This window comes from Symphodus melops (genome assembly GCF_947650265.1).
Source record: "Symphodus melops genome assembly, contig: scaffold_250, whole genome shotgun sequence".
NCBI lineage: Eukaryota > Metazoa > Chordata > Actinopteri > Labriformes > Labridae > Symphodus > Symphodus melops.
In genome coordinates, this window is record NW_027636754.1 from 1 (window position 1) to 20,287 (window position 20,287).

Here is a 20,287-nt window from a genome sequence, read left to right on the forward strand (position 1 = left end):
TGTGTGTGTGTGTGTGTGTGTGTGTGTTTGGTTGGTTGGTTGGTTGGTGGTTGTGTGTGTGTGTGTGTGTGTGTGTGTGTGTTTGGTTGGTTGGTTGGTTGGTTGGTTGTGTGTGTGTGTGTGTGTGTGTGTGTGTGTGTGTGTGTGTGTTGGTTGGTTGTTGGTGGTTGGTTGTATGTGCGTGTGTGTGTGTTGTTTGGTTGGGTTGTTGGTTGTTTGTTTGTGTGTTTGTTGTTTGTGTGTTTATTTGGTTGTGTGTGGTGTTTATTTGGTGTGTGTGTGTGTGTGTGTTTATTTGGTTGTGTGTGTGTGTGTTTATTGGGTTGTTTGTGTGTGTGGTTTATTTGGTTGTGTGTGTGTGTGTTTGTTTATTTGTTGTGTGTGTGTGTGTTTATTTGGTTGTTTGTGTGTGTGTTTATTTGGTTGTGTGTGTGTGTTTATTTGGTTGTTTGTGTGTGTGTTTATTTGGTTGTGTGTGTGTGTGTTTATTTGGTTGTTTGTTTGTTGTGTGTTTATTTGGTTGTGTGTGTGTGTGTGTGTTTATTTGGTTGTGTGTGTGTGTGTTTATTTTGGTGTTTGTGTGTGTGTTTATTTGGTTGTGTGTGTGTGTTTATTTGGTTGTGTGTGTGTGTGTTTATTTGGTTGTGTGTGTGTGTTTATTTGGTTGTTTGTGTGTGTGTTTATTGGTTGTGTGTGTGTGTTTATTTGGTTGTTTGTGTGTGTGTTTATTTGGTTGTGTGTGTGTGTGTTTATTTGGTTGTTTGTGTGTGTGTTTATTTGGTTGTGTGTGTGTGTTTATTTGGTTGTGTGTGTGTGTGTTTATTTGGTTGTGTGTGTGTGTTTATTTGGTTGTTTGTGTGTGTGTTTATTTGGTTGTTTGTGTGTGTGTTTATTTGGTTGTGTGTGTGTGGTTTATTTGGTTGTGTGTGTGTGTGTTTATTTGGTTGTGTGTATGTGTGTGTGTGTGTGTGTGTTTGGTTGGTTGTTGTATGTGTGTGTGTGGTTGGTTGGTTGGTTGGTTGGTTGTTGTATGTGTGTGTGTGTGTGTGTTTGGTTGGTTGGTTGGTTGTGTGTGGTGTGTGTGTGTGTGTGTTTGGTTGGTTGGTTGGTTGTATGTGTGTGTTGTTTGGTTGGTTGGTTGGTTGTTTGTTTGTGTGTTTGGTTGTTTGTGTGTGTGTTTATTTGGTTGTGGTGTGTGTTTATTTGGTGTGTGTGTGTTGTATTTGGTTGTGTGTGTGTTTATTGGTGTGTGTGTGTGTTTATTTGGTTGTGTGTGTGTGTGTTTATTGGTTGTTGTGTGTGTGTGTTTATTTGGTTGTGGTGTGTGTTTATTTGGTTGTGTGTGTGTGTTTATTTGGTTGTGTGTGTGTGTGTGTTTATTTGGTTGTTTGTGTGTGTGTTTATTTGGTTGTGTGTGTGTGTGTGTGTTTATTTGGTTGTGTGTGTGTGTGTTTATTTGGTTGTTTGTGTGTGTGTTTATTTGGTTGTGTGTGTGTGTTTATTTGGTTGTTTGTGTGTGTGTTATTTGGTTGTGTGTGTGTGTGTTTATTTGGTTGTTTGTGTGTGTGTTTATTTGGTTGTGTGTGTGTGTGTGTGTTTATTTGGTTGTGTGTGTGTGTGTTTATTTGGTTGTGTGTGTGGTTTATTTGGTTGTTTGTGTGTGTGTTTATTTGGTTGTTTGTGTGTGTGTTTATTTGGTTGTGTGTGTGTTTTTGTGTTTATGGTTGTGTGTATGTGTATGTGTGTGTGTGTGTGTGTGTGTGTGTGTGTTTGGTTGGTTGGTTGTATGTGTGTGTGTGGTTGGTTGGTTGGTTGTGTGTGTGTGTGTGTGTGTGTGTGTGTTTGGTTGGTTGGTGGTTGTGTGTGTGTGTGTGTGTGTGTGTGTGTGTGTTTGGTTGGTTGGTTGGTTGTAGTGTGTTTTGTTGTTTGTGTGTGTGTTTATTTGGTTGTGTGTGTGTGTTTATTTGGTTGTGTGTGTGTGTGTTTATTTGGTTGTGTGTGTGTGTTTATTTGGTTGTGTGTGTGTGTGTTTTATTTGGTTGTGTGTGTGTTTATTTGGTTGTGTGTGTGTGTTTATTTGGTTGTGTGTGTGTGGTTTATTTGGTTGTGTGTGTGTGTGTTTATTTGGTTGTTTGTGTGTGTGTTATTGGTTGTGTGTGTGTGTGTTTATTTGGTTGTTTGTGTGTGTGTTTATTTGGTGTGTGTGTGTGTGTGTGTTTATTTGGTTGTGTGTGTGGTGTTTATTTGGTTGTGTGTGTGTGTTTATTTGGTTGTTTGTGTGTGTGTTTATTTGGTTGTTTGTGTGTGTGTTTATTTGGTTGTGTGTGTGTGTGTTTATTTGGTTGTGTGTGTGTGTGTTTATTTGGTTGTGTGTGTGTGTTTATTTGGTTGTTTTGTGTGTGTGTTTATTTGGTTGTGTGTGTGTGTTTATTTGGTTGTGTGTGTGTGTGTTTATTTGGTTGTGTGTGTGTGTTTATTTGGTTGTGTGTGTGTGTGTTTATTTGGTTGTGTGTGTGTGTTTATTTGGTTGTGTGTGTGTGTTTATTTGGTTGTGTGTGTGTGTGTTTATTTGGTTGTGTGTGTGTGTTTATTTGGTTGTGTGTGTGTGTTTATTTGGTTGTGTGTGTGTGTTTATTTGGTTGTGTGTGTGTGTTTATTTGGTTGTGTGTGTGTGTTTATTTGGTTGTGTGTGTGTGTGTTTATTTGGTTGTGTGTGTGTTTATTTGGTTGTGTGTGTGTGTGTTTATTTGGTTGTGTGTGTGTGTTTATTTGGTTGTGTGTGTGTGTGTTTATTTGGTTGTGTGTGTGTGTGTTTATTTGGTTGTGTGTGTGTGTTTATTTGGTTGTGTGTGTGTGTTTATTTGGTTGTGTGTGTGTGTGTTTATTTGGTTGTCTGTGTGTGTGTTTATTTGGTTGTGTGTGTGTGTGTGTGTTTATTTGGTTGTGTGTGTGTGTGTGTTTATTTGGGTGTGTGTGTGTTTATTTGGTTGTGTGTGTGTGTTTATTTGGTTGTCTGTGTGTGTGTTTATTTGGTTGTCTGTGTGTGTGTTTATTTGGTTGTGTGTGTGTGTGTTTATTTGGTTGTGTGTGTGTGTTTATTTGGTTGTGTGTGTGTGTGTTTATTTGGTTGTGTGTGTGTGTGTTTATTTGGTTGTGTGTGTGTGTGTTTATTTGGTTGTGTGTGTGTGTGTTTATTTGGTTGTGTGTGTGTGTTTATTTGGTTGTTTGTGTGTGTGTGTTTATTTGGTTGTGTGTGTGTGTGTTTATTTGGTTGTGTGTGTGTGTGTTTATTTGGTTGTGTGTGTGTTTATTTGGTTGTGTGTGTGTGTTTATTTGGTTGTGTGTGTGTGTGTGTTATTTGGTTGTGTGTGTGTGTGTTTATTTGGTTGTGTGTGTGTTTATTTGGTTGTGTGTGTGTGTGTTTATTTGGTTGTGTGTGTGTGTGTGTGTGTTTATTTGGTTGTGTGTGTGTGTGTTTATTTGGTTGTGTGTGTGTGTTTATTTGGTTGTGTGTGTGTGTGTTTATTTGGTTGTGTGTGTGTGTTTATTTGGTTGTGTGTGTGTTTTATTTGGTTGTGTGTGTGTGTTTATTTGGTTGTGTGTGTGTGTGTGTTTATTTGGTTGTGTGTGTGTGTGTGTTTATTTGGTTGTGTGTGTGTGTGTTTATTTGGTTGTGTGTGTGTGTGTTTATTTGGTTGTGTGTGTGTGTTTATTTGGTTGTGTGTGTGTGTGTGTTTATTTGGTTGTTTGTGTGTGTGTTTATTTGGTTGTGTGTGTGTGTGTGTTTATTTGGTTGTGTGTGTGTGTTTATTTGGTTGTTTGTGTGTGTGTTTATTTGGTTGTGTGTGTGTGTTTATTTGGTTGTGTGTGTGTGTTTATTTGGTTGTGTGTGTGTGTGTTTATTTGGTTGTGTGTGTGTGTTTATTTGGTTGTGTGTGTGTGTGTGTTTATTTGGTTGTGTGTGTGTGTGCAGGAACGTCAGAAGCAGCTGGAGAGTCTGGGCATTTCTCTGCAGTCTTCAGGGATTAAAGTTGGAGATGATAAATGTTTTTTAGTCAACCTGAATGCTGATCCTGCTCTCAATGAACTGCTGGTGTACTACCTGAAGGTACACACACACACACACACACACACACACACACACGTGTTTACAGACTCACCTTTAGTGTGAGGTCATGACGGGGTCAAATAAAGTCCATGTTCGTGATGACTCTGTTATCACGGATGTGTCTCGGATGTTTGGTGACTTGTGGGCTGTTTCAGGAACACACTAAGGTGGGCTCAGCGGACTCTCAGGACATCCAGCTGTGTGGGATGGGCATCCAGGCGGAGCACTGTGTCATCGACATCACTGCAGACGCTGCTGTCATCCTCAGCCCGTACCGCAACGCTAGGTGAGAAACGCCAGCACCTGAACACTTCTAACTACTGACACCTGTAGGACCTGAACACTTGTAACTACTGACACCTGTAGGACCTGAACACTTGTAACTACTGACACCTGTAGGACCTGAACACTTGTAACTACTGACACCTGTAGGACCTGAACACTTGTAACTACTGACACCTGTAGGACCTGAACACTTGTAACTACTGACACCTGTAGGACCTGAACACTTGTAACTACTGACACCTGTAGGACCTGAACACTTGTAACTACTGACACCTGTAGGACCTGAACACTTCTAACTACTGACACCTGCAGGACCTGAACACTTGTAACTACTGACACCTGCAGGACCTGAACACTTGTAACTACTGACACCTGCAGGACCTGAACACTTGTAACTACTGACACCTGTAGGACCTGAACACTTGTAACTACTGACACCTGTAGGACCTGAACACTTGTAACTACTGACACCTGTAGGACCTGAACACTTGTAACTACTGACACCTGTAGGACCTGAACACTTGTAACTACTGACACCTGTAGGACCTGAACACTTCTAACTACTGACACCTGCAGGACCTGAACACTTCTAACTACTGACACCTGCAGGACCTGAACACTTGTAACTACTGACACCTGTAGGACCTGAACACTTGTAACTACTGACACCTGTAGGACCTGAACACTTCTAACTACTGACACCTGTAGGACCTGAACACTTGTAACTACTGACACCTGTAGGACCTGAACACTTGTAACTACTGACACCTGTAGGACCTGAACACTTGTAACTACTGACACCTGTAGGACCTGAACACTTGTTGTGTTACAGGAACTGTGTGAATGGATCTCCAGTAAGCAGCGCTCTGCAGCTTCATCATGGCGACCGGATCCTCTGGGGAAACAACCACTTCTTTAGGTGAGTATATCCGACACCACACTTAACTGAGCTTAGATCAGATCATCAGACGCAGCAGGTAGTCCAACATGCTCTGTTCACGGCCATCAAGGGACACCTGTCACCCAATCACAGCCCCCCCCTGGATGCATCAGATTTACAAACAGCACATTTTGTAATACACCAATCTAACACCTGCAGGATCAACCTGCCCAAACGACGCAGTCGGGGTGCAGAGGACGAGGAGTGTGAGGGAGGAGTCATGAGGAACAGTGGCAGCAGCGAGCAGCTGGATGCAGATGGAGACACAGCCAGCGAGGTGTCCAGTGAAGTCAGCTTTTCTTACGAGTTTGCCCAAACGGAGGTCATGATGAAGGCCCTGGGAAACAACGGTGAGTGTGTTTAGGGAGACGGAAGTGTCTGTGTGTAAGAAAAACAATAACTCCCCTTCTTCTTCATCCCGACAGATCCGATGCAAGCTGTCCTTCAGTCTCTGGAGAGACAGCACGAGGAGGAGAAGCGCTCTGCTCTGGAGCGACAGAGACAAATGTACGAGCAGGAGCTGCAGCAGCTCCGCAAGAAGCTGAACCCGGATCGTCTGTCCACCGGCAGCTCAGGAGGAGCGACGTCTGTGCAGCAAGCTTCTGGACAGCAGGCTCACTACCGCAGCCTGGAGAGACTCAGTATGGGAGGCATGAGCCACCCCAGCAGCGCCCAGAGCAGGCTCAGGCAGTGGAGTGAGGACAGGTGGGAATGTCTCTGTGAGTGATGAAGACAAACTAAGAGTACACTCTAACACCTCTTCCTCCTCCCCTGCTCCTTCAGGGAGGCAGTGCTGGTGAGGAGTCTGCGCAGGCTGAGGGAGCAGATCGTGAGAGCCAACCTCCTGGTACAAGAAGCCTGCTTCATCTCTGAGGAGCTGGAGCGCCACACCGAGTACAGAGTCACTCTGCAGATCCCCTCAGACAACCTCAACGCCAACCGCAAGGTCTCACACGCTCCAGTCCTGCACGCATAGCAGCACCGTCTCTAAATGTCTCCATGTGTCCTCTGTCCTGCAGAGGGACGCATCCTCTAAATGTCTTCATGTGTCCTCTCTCTCTCCTACAGAGGGATGCATCCTCTAAATGTCTCCATGTGTCCTCTCTCCTACAGAGGGATGCATCCTCTAAATGTCTCCATGTGTCCTCTCTCTCTCCTACAGAGGGATGCATCCTCTAAATGTCTCCATGTGTCCTCTCTCCTACAGAGGGATGCATCCTCTAAATGTCTCCATGTGTCCTCTCTCTCTCCTACAGAGGGATGCATCCTCTAAATGTCTCCATGTGTCCTCTCTCCTACAGAGGGATGCATCCTCTAAATGTCTCCATGTGTCCTCTCTCCTACAGAGGGATGCATCCTCTAAATGTCTCCATGTGTCCTCTCTCTCTCCTACAGAGGGATGCATCCTCTAAATGTCTCCATGTGTCCTCTCTCCTACAGAGGGATGCATCCTCTAAATGTCTTCATGTGTCCTCTCTCTCTCCTACAGAGGGATGCATCCTCTAAACGTCTCCATGTGTCCTCTCTCTCTCCTACAGAGGGATGCATCCTCTAAATGTCTCCATGTGTCCTCTCTCCTACAGAGGGATGCATCCTCTAAATGTCTCCATGTGTCCTCTCTCCTACAGAGGGATGCATCTTCTAAATGTCTCCATGTGTCCTCTCTCTCTCCTACAGAGGGATGCATCCTCTAAATGTCTCCATGTGTCCTCTCTCTCTCCTACAGAGGGATGCATCCTCTAAATGTCTCCATGTGTCCTCTCTCTCTCCTACAGAGGGATGCATCCTCTAAATGTCTCCATGTGTCCTCTCTCCTACAGAGGGATGCATCCTCTAAACGTCTTCATGTGTCCTCTCTCCTACAGAGGGATGCATCCTCTAAACGTCTCCATGTGTCCTCTCTCCTACAGAGGGATGCATCTTCTAAATGTCTCCATGTGTCCTCTCTCCTACAGAGGGATGCATCCTCTAAACGTCTTCATGTGTCCTCTGTCCTACAGAGGGATGCATCCTCTAAATGTCTCCTTGTCTCCTCTCTCCTACAGAGGGATGCATCCTCTAAATGTCTCCTTGTCTCCTCTGTCCTACAGAGGGATGCATCCTCTAAATGTCTTCATGTGTCCTCTCTCTCTCCTACAGAGGGATGCATCCTCTAAATGTCTCCTTGTCTCCTCTGTCCTACAGAGGGATGCATCCTCTAAATGTTTCCATGTGTCCTCTGTCCTACAGAGGGATGCATCCTCTAAATGTCTTCATGTGTCCTCTCTCCTACAGAGGGATGCATCCTCTAAACGTCTCCATGTGTCCTCTCTCCTACAGAGGGATGCATCCTCTAAACGTCTTCATGTGTCCTCTCTCCTACAGAGGGATGCATCCTCTAAATGTCTCCATGTGTCCTCTCTCCTACAGAGGGATGCATCCTCTAAATGTCTCCTTGTCTCCTCTGTCCTACAGAGGGATGCATCCTCTAAATGTCTTCATGTGTCCTCTCTCTCTCCTACAGAGGGATGCATCCTCTAAATGTCTCCTTGTCTCCTCTGTCCTACAGAGGGATGCATCCTCTAAATGTTTCCATGTGTCCTCTGTCCTACAGAGGGATGCATCCTCTAAATGTCTTCATGTGTCCTCTCTCCTACAGAGGGATGCATCCTCTAAACGTCTCCATGTGTCCTCTCTCCTACAGAGGGATGCATCCTCTAAACGTCTTCATGTGTCCTCTCTCCTACAGAGGGATGCATCCTCTAAATGTCTCCATGTGTCCTCTCTCCTACAGAGGGATGCATCCTCTAAACGTCTTCATGTGTCCTCTGTCCTACAGAGGGATGCATCCTCTAAATGTCTCCTTGTCTCCTCTCTCCTACAGAGGGATGCATCCTCTAAATGTCTCCTTGTCTCCTCTGTCCTACAGAGGGATGCATCCTCTAAATGTCTCCATGTGTCCTCTCTCTGTCCTACAGAGGGATGCATCCTCTAAATGTCTCCTTGTCTCCTCTGTCCTGCAGAGGGATGCATCCTCTAAATGTCTCCTTGTCTCCTCTCTCCTACAGAGGGATGCATCCTCTAAATGTCTCCTTGTCTCCTCTGTCCTGCAGAGGGATGCATCCTCTAAATGTCTCCTTGTCTCCTCTGTCCTACAGAGGGATGCATCCTCTAAATGTCTCCATGTGTCCTCTCTCCTACAGAGGGATGCATCCTCTAAATGTCTCCTTGTCTCCTCTGTCCTGCAGAGGGATGCATCCTCTAAATGTCTCCATGTGTCCTCTGTCCTACAGAGGGATGCGGTGCTCAGTGAGCCGGCCATCCAGGTTCGACGTCGGTGTCGAGGGAAGCAGATCTGGAGTCTGGACAAGATGGAGAACCGTCTGGTTGACATGAGAGAACTGTACCAGGAGTGGCAGGACTACAGCCACAATAACCAAGACAACGCTGTGAGTTCACTCGTCACGGCCCCGCCCGTGTCCTCCCCGTGTCCTCCCCGTGTCCTCCTCAAGGTTTTCCCTAAACGCCAGCGTCTCAGTTGTTTTTAGCGGTTGAGAGCGTTGGCAGCAGACAGGCGCGGCGCTGTTGATGTCTTTTCCACGTGTCTGATAATCTCTGTATTTCAGCCTCTTACAGATCGTGTCCCCATGTCCTCCTCGCTCCGTGTCCACTGCGATAAAAAATCAGATATAAAACATGCAGTCAGAGCCGTGTCAGTCACACAGGAAGACAAGCGAGGTGGACGTGCGGTCCCGCCCCTGGGTCGCTGTCTGGACCGTCCTCTGAAACACGATGTGCTGAAGTCTTCTTCTCCTCTGTGTGACCCTCTCAGATGATGCGCTCGTATCTCCGGCGTGCTGACCCGTTCTTTGATGAGCAGGAGAACCACAGTCTGATCGGCGTCGCCAACGTCTTCCTCTCCTGTCTCTTCTACGATGTCAAGCTGCAGTACGCAGTTCCCATTATTAACCAGAAGGGGGAGGTAAGTGCTGCAGAGTCTTCTTTGTGTGTTTTCATGTTCTGAAGGAGTTTCACATCTTTCTGTTCAGAGTTGTTGAAGGTGACAACCATGACATCATTACCCAGAGTGCACACACTGCACGCCACCTGACACGTTTAAAAGCGTCCCCTGCAGTCACTGTGGGGTTCCGTCGTGACCCTTCTGTCCGTCATGTATGTCGAGCAGACGCTGGAGCGTGGCGCTCGCTCACTGTAGCTAACAGTCTAAATGATGAACTCACGTTCAGGCTCCTTCACAGAAACCTTCACCCAGGTGGTCTTGGTTTCTCTGAGGTACAGGTCTTTGTTCTTCTCCTGGTCAGGTGGCCGGGCGTCTACATGTGGAGGTGGTGAGGGTCGGGGGGGCGCTGGAGGACAGCATGGCTGGAGGAGATGAATCCAACAACAACCAGGACTCTGAAGTCCAGGACCGTAAACTGGTCTGCATGGTAAGACCGGGCTCAGCTGTGAATACGTGTGAGGTCGTAGAAGGCGCCGGTCTCTGTCTGAAGACGCTGAACGTTTGTGTCCACAGATTAAGATCCTTCAGGCCACCGGTCTGCCCCAGTACCTGTCCAACTTCGTCTTCTGTCAGTATGCCTTCTGGGATCAGCCGGAGCCCATCATCGTGGCTCCTGAAGTGGACCCGTCGTCCTCGTCTCCCAGCACCAAGGACCCTCACTGCATGGTGGTGTTTGACAGCTGCAAGGTGAGACAGCTGCAAGGTGAGACAGCTGCAGGGTGAGACAGCTGCAGGGTGAGACAGCTGCAGGGTGAGACAGCTGCAGGGTGAGACAGCTGCAGGGTGAGACAGCTGCAAGGTGAGACAGCTGCAGGGTGAGACAGCTGCAAGGTGAGACAGCTGCAAGGTGAGACAGCTGCAGGGTGAGACAGCTGCAAGGTGAGACAGCTGCAGGGTGAGACAGCTGCAGGGTGAGACAGCTGCAGGGTGAGACAGCTGCAGAGTGAGACAGCTGCAGAGTGAGACAGCTGCAGGGTGAGACAGCTGCAGGGTGAGACAGCTGCAGAGTGAGACAGCTGCAGGGTGAGACAGCTGCAAGGTGAGACAGCTGCAGGGTGAGACAGCTGCAAGGTGAGACAGCTGCAGGGTGAGACAGCTGCAGAGTGAGACAGCTGCAAGGTGAGACAGCTGCAAGGTGAGACAGCTGCAGGGTGAGACAGCTGCAAGGTGAGACAGCTGCAAGGTGAGACAGCTGCAAGGTGAGACAGCTGCAGGGTGAGACAGCTGCAGGGTGAGACAGCTGCAGGGTGAGACAGCTGCAGAGTGAGACAGCTGCAGGGTGAGACAGCTGCAGGGTGAGACAGCTGCAGGGTGAGACAGCTGCAGGGTGAGACAGCTGCAGGGTGAGACAGCTGCAGGGTGAGACGGTGTGAGACAATTTCACAATTTGAAAATCAAACGTACAGACTCGTGTTTGTCTTCATGACTTCACCAACATGAGGTGGAAACAGGAAGTGAATGAACAGATGATGGTCACATGGTCGGAGACGTTCTGGTGTTTAGAGTCACAGTCAGTCAAACATGAATCCTGCTCAGTGGTGTCTCTCTCATTGCTGACTCGGGGGGTCTGGTCTCTGGTCCTGTAGGAGCTGGCCGTGCCCGTATCAGAGGACTTCATCGAGTACCTGACTGAAGGGGCGGTGGCCATCGAGGTGTTCGGCCACAGACAGGCTGATGCAGGAAGGAACCCGGCGCTGTGGGACCTCAGCATCATCCAGGCCAAGACCCGCACGCTACGAGACAGGTACACACCTGGTACTAACCGGGCCTGCTCTTTGGATGGACCGGGGTACCTGGACCTGTTCTGATGGTGTTTGTCGTAGGTGGAGCGAGGTGACACGACGCCTGGAGCTGTGGGTTCAAATCCTGGAGATTAACGAGAACGGAGACTTCGTCCCTGTGGAAGTGGTTCCTGCTCGAGATGTGCGGACCGGAGGGATCTTCCAACTCCGACAGGTAGGGATGAGACCGGACCGGATCACGGTCTCACCTGCTCATAAAGGTGGAGCTATCTCTGGGGTACTAAACCCTTCATGTCCCTCCTGCAGGGTCAGTCCAGGAGGATCCAGGTGGACGTGCGCTCGGTCCAGGACTCGGGCACCATGCCTCTGATTTCAGAGATAGTTCTCGCCGTGTCGGTCGGTTGTGTGGAGATCAGAAACACGACAGACAGCCAGGAGGCGGACGAGGTGGACAGTTACCAGGTAAACAGGTCCAAACAGGAGGAGACAGGAACCCGAGGAAGACTCTGCAGGAACTGAACCACAACACATTATCATTCATATCTATATTTTATATGCTTTATAAAAACGGTTCTCACAGGAACGAGATCTGGAACGTCTGCGGCGCCAGTGGTTATCTGCTCTCACCAAGAGACAAGAGTACCTGGACCAGCACCTGCAGAGCGTGGTCACTAAAGCAGGTGAGACACAAACCCGAGCGCTTCACCAGTCGACCACAGGAAGTGTGCAGGTGAAGACACTTCCTGTTTGTGTGTACAGAAAAGACCGAGGATGAGACGGAGAGAGAGGCCCAGCTGCTGGAGTGGCGCCTGACTCTGACGGAGGAGAGGAACGCCGTCATGGTGCCGTCTGCTGGCAGCGGGATTCCTGGAGCGCCTGCTGAATGGTACTCTCATGCTTCGCTATGATTGGCTCATTTAATGCACACACACACTTGTTGTTTACGGCGTGTGTGTCGTTCTCAGGGTTCCTCTTCCGGGCATGGAGACTCACATTCCCGTCCTCTTCCTGAACCTCAAACGTACGTCTCTCATTGGCTGGTTGACCTCCTCCTGTTTGTCTCGCCGCACGCTAACATTCACGGTTTTCTTTCCTCCCAGCTGATGACCTGAGCTCTCAGGACCACTTTGAGGTTCCTGAGGCTGGAGGCTGGGACGCCACGCTCAGTGGAGAGGACGACGATGACTTCTTCGACCTGCAGATCGTCAAACACCACGACGGCGAGGTGACGATGGAGCGTCCTGAAGCGCCTCTCTGCCGTCTCGTCTTCACATTAACACGAGTGTTTGTCGACCCTGCAGGTGAAAGCCGAGGCTTCATGGGACTCCACGGTACACGACTGTCCACAGCTCAGCCGCGGGGGGGCGTGGCCTGAGCAGCGGGTGTACCTGACTGTTCGAGTGGTGGTTCAGCTCAGCCATCCTGCAGACATGCAGCTGGTGCTGAGGAAGAGGATCTGTGTCAACGTTAACCCGGGTCGCCAAGGTTTCGCTCACAACTTTCTGAGGAGGATGTCGACCCGCAGCACCATCCCCGGCTGCGGGGTCACCTTCGAGGTCGTCTCCAACATCCCCGGGGTAAAATACCCGCCATATGTTTGACAGAAACACCGTGACAGGATGCATCATTAAAGTCTTTGTCCCGTCAGGACGCTCCTGGATCAGAGGACAGGGAGATGCTGGCCCGGCTCGCAGCCAGCGCTCACAACAGTCAGTCCAGTGATGACGAGGCCGCCATCGAGAAGTACCTCCGCAGCGTGCTGAGCCTGGAGAACATCCTGACCCTGGATAGACTCAGACAGGTACAGTACCACAAACACTTCAGACCCTCCAACACCGGACCAGTTCAAGACTTGGGTTGGAGAAAGGCTTCGATAAGTGGACCTTGAATAGTAAGACTCCACCGTGTGTGTGTGTGTGTGTGTGTGTGTGTGTGTGTGTGTGTGTGTGTGTGTGTGTGTGTGTGTGTGTGTGTGTGTGTGTGTGTGTGTGTGTGTGTGTGTGTGTGTGTGTGTGTGTGTGTGTGTGTGTGTGTGTGTGTGTGTGTGTGTGGGTGTGTGTGTGTGTGTGTAGGAGGTGGCGGTGAAGGAGCAGCTGACGAGCAGAGGGAGGGGTAACAGACGGAGCATCAGTTCTCCTTCAGTTCACAGGGTGAGACAAACACATGACAGGAAACACTGTGTACTTAGTAAATATATATAATATATGTATTTATTAAATATAATATTTATGATGTAATGTATTTATAAATATGATATACGGTATGTATTAAATATAATGTATTTATATATATAATATAACATTTATGAAATGTAATATATTATTAAATATGATATGTATAACACATATTTATTAAATATAATGTATATATTAAATATAATGTATATATTAAATATAATGTATATATTAAATATAATGTATTTATTAAATATAATGTATATATTAAATATAATGTATATATTAAATATAATGTATTTATTAAATATAATGTATATATTAAATATAATGTATATATTAAATATAATGTATATATTAAATATAATGTATATATTAAATATAATGTATTCATTAAATATAATGTATATATTAAATATAATGTATTTATTAAATATAATGTATATATTAAATATAATGTATATATTAAATATAATGTATTAAATGTGTCCTCAGCTGTCGGGGAGCAGACAGGATCTGTCCTCGAGCTGCCTGCTGGACGACAGGGTAACACTCGTCTTTCTTCACGTTGGTCTCGTCCCATCGTTCTTCTTCTTCTAAACGTTTTCTTCTTCTGTGTTTGTTTCAGGGTCGATGGGAGAGTCAGCAGGATATCTTTATGCCCTCTCAACGACCCCTCCCCCGGCCCGCCTCCTCCCCCTCCACCTACTCCCCCTCTCAGTCCCCGACCCCCTTCGGCATGACGCCCCCACAGGAGCCCGAGCAAGGTGAGACTTTAACCCCCCCCCTCTTCCTCCCTCCCCTTAACTCTGTGATCTCCTCTTCATCATTAACTCTGTGATCTCCTCTTCATCATTAACTCTGTGATCTCCTCTTCATCATTAACTCTGTGATCTCCTCCTCTTCATCATTAACTCTGTGATCTCCTCCTCTTCATCATTAACTCTGTGATCTCCTCCTCTTCATCATTAACTCTGTGATCTCCTCCTCTTCCTCTTCTGTTAATACTAGTTAACCTTCCTTCTCTTTAAACTCTTCTTTCCTTCAGCCGTAAGTTTCAACTCTCATCTTTCCTGCTTTGTCTCCTAACTCCCTCACTACATGTCCTCCTTCCTTCACTCTCCTCCTCTCCTTCCTTCACTCTCCTCCTCTCACTCTCCTCCTCTCCTTCCTTCACTCTCCTCCTCTCCTCCTCTCCTTCCTTCACTCTCCTCCTCTCCTCCTCCTCTCCTTCCTTCCTCTCCTCCTCTCCTTCCTTCCTCTCCTCCTCTCCTTCCTTCACTCTCCTCCTCTCCTTCCTTCACTCTCCTCCTCTCCTTCCTTCACTCTCCTCCTCTCCTCCTCTCCTTCACTCTCCTCCTCTCCTTCCTTCCTCTCCTTCCTCCCTCTCTTTCTTCACTCTCCTCCTTCCTTCACTCTCCTCCTCTCCTTCCTTCACTCTCCTCCTCTCCTCCTCTCCTTCCTTCACTCTCCTCCTCTCCTTCCTTCCTCTCCTTCTTTCCTTCACTCTCCTCCTCTCCTTCCTTCCTCTCCTTCTTTCCTCTCCTCATCATCCTCCCTCTCCTTCCTTCCTTCCTCTCCTTCCTTCCTCTCCTTCCTCCCTCTCCTTCCTTCCTTCCTCTCCTTCCTTCCTCTCCTTCCTTCCTTCCTCTCCTTCCTTCCTCTCCTTCCTCCCTCTCCTTCCTTCCTTCCTCTCCTTCCTTCCTCTCCTTCCTCCCTCTCCTTCCTTCCTTCCTCTCCTTCCTTCCTCTCCTTCCTTCCTCTCCTTCCTCCCTCTCCTTCCTTCCTTCCTCTCCTTCCTTCCTCTCCTTCCTCCCTCTCCTTCCTTCCTTCCTCTCCTTCCTTCCTCTCCTTCCTTCCTCTCCTTCCTTCCTCTCCTTCCTTCCTTCCTCTCCTTCCTTCCTCTCCTTCCTTCCTCTCCTTCCTCCCTCTCCGTCCTTCCTTCCTCTCCTTCCTTCCTCTCCTTCCTCCCTCTCCTTCCTTCCTCCCTCTCTTCCTTCACTCTCCTCCTCTCCTTCCTTCACTCTCCTCCTTCCTTCACTCTCCTCCTCTCCTTCCTTCCTCTCCTTCTTTCCTCTCCTCTTCTCATCATCCTCCCTCTCCTTCCTCCCTCTCCTTCCTTCCTTCCTTCCTTCCTTCCTTCCTCTCCTTCCTTCCTCTCCTTCCTCCCTCTCCTTCCTTCCTTCCTTCCTCTCCTTCCTTCCTTCCTCTCCTTCCTTCCTCTCCTTCCTCCCTCTCCGTCCTTCCTTCCTCTCCTTCCTTCCTCTCCTTCCTCCCTCTCCTTCCTTCCTCCCTCTCTTCCTTCACTCTCCTCCTCTCCTTCCTTCACTCTCCTCCTTCCTTCACTCTCCTCCTCTCCTTCCTTCCTCTCCTTCCTCCCTCTCCTTCCTTCCTTCCTCTCCTTCCTTCCTCTCCTTCTTTCCTCTCCTCTTCTCATCATCCTCCCTCTCCTTCCTCCCTCTCCTTCCTTCCTTCCTTCCTTCCTTCCTTCCTCTCCTTCCTCCCTCTCCTTCCTTCCTTCCTCCCTCTCCTTCCTTCCTTCCTTCCTCTCCTTCCTTCCTTCCTCTCCTTCCTTCCTCTCCTTCCTCCCTCTCCTTCCTTCCTTCCTTCCTTCCTTCCTTCCTCTCCTTCCTTCCTTCCTCTCCTTCCTTCCTCTCCTTCCTCCCTCTCCTTCCTTCCTTCCTCTCCTTCCTTCCTTCCTTCCTCTCCTTCCTTCCTCTCCTTCCTTCCTTCCTCTCCTTCCTCCCTCTCCTTCCTTCCTTCCTCTCCTTCCTTCCTTCCTTCCTTCCTTCCTTCCTTCCTCTCCTTCCTCCCTCTCCTTCCTTCCTTCCTCTCCTTCCTTCCTTCCTCTCCTTCCTCCCTCTCCTTCCTTCCTTCCTTCCTTCCTTCCTTCCTTCCTTCCTTCCTTCCTCTCCTTCCTCCCTCTCCTTCCTTCCTTCCTTCCTTCCTTCCTTCCTTCCTTCCTTCCTTCCTTCCTCTCCTTCCTTCCTTCCTTCCTTCCTTCCTTCCTTCCTTCCTTCCTTCCTTCCTCTCCTTCCTCCCTCTCCTTCCTTCCTTCCTTCCTCTCCTTCCTCCCTCTCCTTCCTCTCCTTCCTCCCTCTCCTTCCTTCCTTCCTCTCCTTCCTTCCTTCCTTCCTTCCTTCCTTCCTCTCCTTCCTTCCTTCCTTCCTCTCCTTCCTCCCTCTCCTTCCTCTCCTTCCTTCCTCTCCTTCCTCCCTCTCCTTCCTTCCTTCCTTCTTCTCCTCTCCTCTCTCCTTGCTTGTGTGTATCAGTGTGTCCTTGGTGTTGTTGTGTTAATTCTGTGTGAGACAGGATTAATGCTGAGTCAGTGATAGTTTAGTGTTCTGTGTGTGAGACAGGATTAATGCTGAGTCAGTGATAGTTTAGTGTTCTGTGTGTCAGACAGGATTAATGCTGAGTCAGTGATAGTTTAGTGTTCTGTGTGTCAGACAGGATTAATGCTGAGTCAGTGATAGTTTAGTGTTCTGTGTGTCAGACAGGATTAATGCTGAGTCATTGTTTCCTCTATCGAAGGCTGTGGGCTTTTATTGGCTGTTTTCTGGACTCTCTTTCAGCTTCCAGTCTTAATCTTTCACTGCTCCTCTTTCACCTCCTGCTCCTCCTCCTTCCTCGCTTCCTTCTTCTCTCTCCTACCCCCCCCCCCCCCCCCCCCCCCCCCTCCCCAGGTCGTTCAGGACTTGCTGCCTCTTATCTTTCAGTGAAGGCGCTGGTCCCTCAGATGCCCAAACTGCTCAAGTCCCTGTTTCCAGCTCGAGACGACAAGAAGGAGCTGAGACCTTCAGCGCCCAGCCAGCAGGTGTGTGTGTGTGTGTGTGTGTGTGTGTGTGTGTGTGTGTGTGTGTGTGTTAGAGTGTGTATTAATAATGTGTGTGTGTTACAGTGTGTGTATTATTAACACACACTGTCTCTCTGCAGCATGCTCCTCGCATCATCTCGTCTGGAGGAGACGACAGCAGAGGGAAGTCTGACACGGTGAGCCCGTCTGTCACTTTTATGGTGTTCATGATGGACCCAGGTTCTGATCTGGACTCTGCTGGACCTGAGGCTTAAAAGTGTCCTGCATGACGTCCATGAGTCTGAGCGACGAGCCTGTTCTACAGAGTCTAGTTCTACAGAGTCTAGTTCTACAGAGTCTACTTCTACAGTCTAGTTCTACAGAGTTCAGTTCTACAGAGTCTTGTTCTACAGAGTCTAGTTCTACAGAGTCCAGTTCTACAGAGTCCAGTTCTACAGAGTCTAGTTCTACAGAGTCTAGTTCTACAGAGTCTACTTCTACAGTCTAGTTCTACAGAGTTCAGTTCTACAGAGTCTTGTTCTACAGAGTCTAGTTCTACAGAGTCCAGTTCTACAGAGTCCAGTTCTACAGAGTCTAGTTCTACAGAGTCCAGTTCTGCAGAGTCTAGTTCTACAGAGTCCAGTTCTGCAGAGTTCAGTTCTACAGAGTCTAGTTCTACAGAGTCCAGTTCTGCAGAGTTCAGTTCTACAGAATCTAGTTCTACAGAGTCTAGTTCTACAGAGTCCAGTTCTACAGAATCTAGTTCTACAGAGTTCAGTTCTACAGAGTCTAGTTCTACAGAGTCTAGTTCTACAGAGTCTAGTTCTACAGAGTCTAGTTCTACAGAGTTCAGTTCTACAGAGTCTAGTTCTACAGAGTCCAGTTCTACAGAATCTAGTTCTACAGAGTCCAGTTCTACAGAGTTCAGTTCTACAGAGTCCAGTTCTACAGAGTCTAGTTCTACAGAGTCTAGTTCTACAGAGTCCAGTTCTACAGAATCTAGTTCTACAGAGTTCAGTTCTACAGAGTCCAGTTCTACAGAGTCCAGTTCTACAGAGTTCAGTTCTACAGAGTCCAGTTCTACAGAGTCCAGTTCTACAGAATCTAGTTCTACAGAGTCTAGTTCTACAGAGTCCAGTTCTACAGAATCTAGTTCTACAGAGTCTAGTTCTACAGAGTCCAGTTCTACAGAGTCTAGTTCTACAGAGTCTAGTTCTACAGAGTTCAGTTCTACAGAGTCCAGTTCTACAGAATCTAGTTCTACAGAGTCTAGTTCTACAGAGTCCAGTTCTACAGAGTCCAGTTCTACAGAGTCTAGTTCTACAGAGTCTAGTTCTACAGAATCTAGTTCTACAGAGTCTAGTTCTACAGAGTCCAGTTCTACAGAATCTAGTTCTACAGAGTTCAGTTCTACAGAGTCCAGTTCTACAGAGTCTAGTTCTACAGAGTCTAGTTCTACAGAGTCCAGTTCTACAGAATCTAGTTCTACAGAGTTCAGTTCTACAGAGTCCAGTTCTACAGAGTCTAGTTCTACAGAGTCTAGTTCTACAGAGTCCAGTTCTACAGAATCTAGTTCTACAGAGTCCAGTTCTACAGAGTCTAGTTCTACAGAGTCTAGTTCTACAGAGTTCAGTTCTACAGAGTCTTGTTCTACAGAATCTAGTCCTACAGAGTCTAGTTCTACAGAATCTAGTTCTACAGAGTCCAGTTCTGCAGAGTTCAGTTCTACAGAATCTAGTTCTACAGAGTCTAGTTCTACAGAGTCCAGTTCTACAGAGACCCTGGGTCTAGATCTGCTCTGAGGTGGACTTTCTTCACTTGGTGCCTCTGAATAGTCAAAGCCTGTTTCAAACACCATGACTCAGCAGACTCTGAGTGCAAAGGTCAAAGATAACCTGATGACATCATCATGACATCACTGCAGGGTTAATTTTGCAGGACGTTGATTCTTATATCTGATTTGTTGTTTTGTTGTTTTGTCTGCATGCTTTGGTCTGTCCCTCTGTTCCCGTGGCAACCGGTGGTTTCCTGTAGACTGCTCATCTGCGGCCCCCGACCAAAGACAGACGCTCAGAGTTCCCAGAAGCCCCTCCTCTTCCTGTGCATGACCCGCATGACATCACCCCCCTCAGCCAATCATCGAGCGGCTACTTCTCCACTAGTGTTTCTACGGTCACCCTGTCCGACGTCCTCCAACCCTCGTCTTCCTCCTCCTCCCTCCTCGCTGCTGACACTACGTTACCCACAATCCCCCAGCAGCAGGGCGCTGACAGGAACGATGTTGTGACCTCTTCTTCTCAGCTTGGCACCAAGATGGCCGCCATCATTCCCCCTCCTCTCAACAGCTCGGCCAATCACAACAACGTCTCTGAACATGTGGACTCAGCAGGAGGAGGGGGGGGGGAGGGGCTTGAGAGGCTGGAGATCTTTATGGACGATGAAGAGCACAGCCAAGACAGCGCACTACCTGATTGGCTGATGGGCGGGGCTTATGTGACAGTAGGAAGCAATAAGGCCGGGACAGTGCGCTACGTGGGATCCACGCAGTTTGCTGAAGGCGTGTGGGTGGGGGTGGAGCTGGACACGCCTGTAGGTATGTACAGAGTTAAAGGGTCAGTTCGCACATGTGACGCGTGATCAGAGAAACCATTGGCTCACTTTGCTTTTCTCCTCGCAGGTAAGAACGACGGCTCAGTCGGAGGTCACAGGTATTTCCACTGTAAACCGGGTTATGGGGTACTGGTTCGCCCAGACCGCCTGTCCTGCCGCGAGCAGACGAGTCGCCACACGGGAGACTTCTCCGCTCCAGCTCACGTCCCCGTTCTGCGGCGAGAAGCCGTGGTAGCCCGCCGGGGGGAGAACCGCAAGTCTTGGAGCAGTTGAGACGGGACAGCGGCGCTCTCGTCTTCTCCTCCCAGCTATGCAACGGGCTCGCTCGCACTGACTGACCTTTAGTTCAAACATCATATCCGCTTTATCACGTGGGAGAATAATGCTGAATGAACGCTGATCGGTGGGAACGCCGCCGCAGGTGAGTCGGAGCGCTGAGGGGCTTTGATTGGACGGTGCTTCCTGGGTGCTATGCAGGGATGCAAACTCGTCACACTTCAGGCACGAGTCGCCTTTTTATGCAAATGTTTAAAAGTCGACCTCCGTCTCTCTGTTGTTTTCTAACTTATTTTGATTTGATATTTTAAACTCAGATTTATAACTCGTTCTTCTTAAAGTCTTTTTGTTACTTT

The 20,287-nt window shown here is 48.1% G+C and overlaps 1 protein-coding gene across 1 annotated transcript; it reads left to right on the plus strand.

Moving 5' to 3' along the window:
* Positions 1-3,973: 3,973 nt before the first annotated feature.
* On the plus strand, positions 3,974-20,012 carry LOC306819096 (kinesin-like protein KIF13B; the record flags this gene model as incomplete). Its single annotated transcript, XM_079372847.1, has 26 exons — positions 3,974-4,108; positions 4,264-4,394; positions 5,226-5,312; positions 5,493-5,683; positions 5,759-6,038; positions 6,117-6,279; positions 8,606-8,761; positions 9,145-9,294; positions 9,635-9,760; positions 9,847-10,020; positions 10,920-11,077; positions 11,157-11,289; positions 11,382-11,537; positions 11,656-11,755; positions 11,835-11,961; positions 12,041-12,096; positions 12,176-12,300; positions 12,377-12,652; positions 12,724-12,876; positions 13,148-13,225; positions 13,745-13,795; positions 13,878-14,016; positions 16,969-17,066; positions 17,186-17,242; positions 19,080-19,638; positions 19,723-20,012. Coding segments are annotated over 26 exons (4,065 nt in total), but the record flags the coding sequence as incomplete, so codon positions are not given.
* Positions 20,013-20,287: the final 275 nt, after the last annotated feature.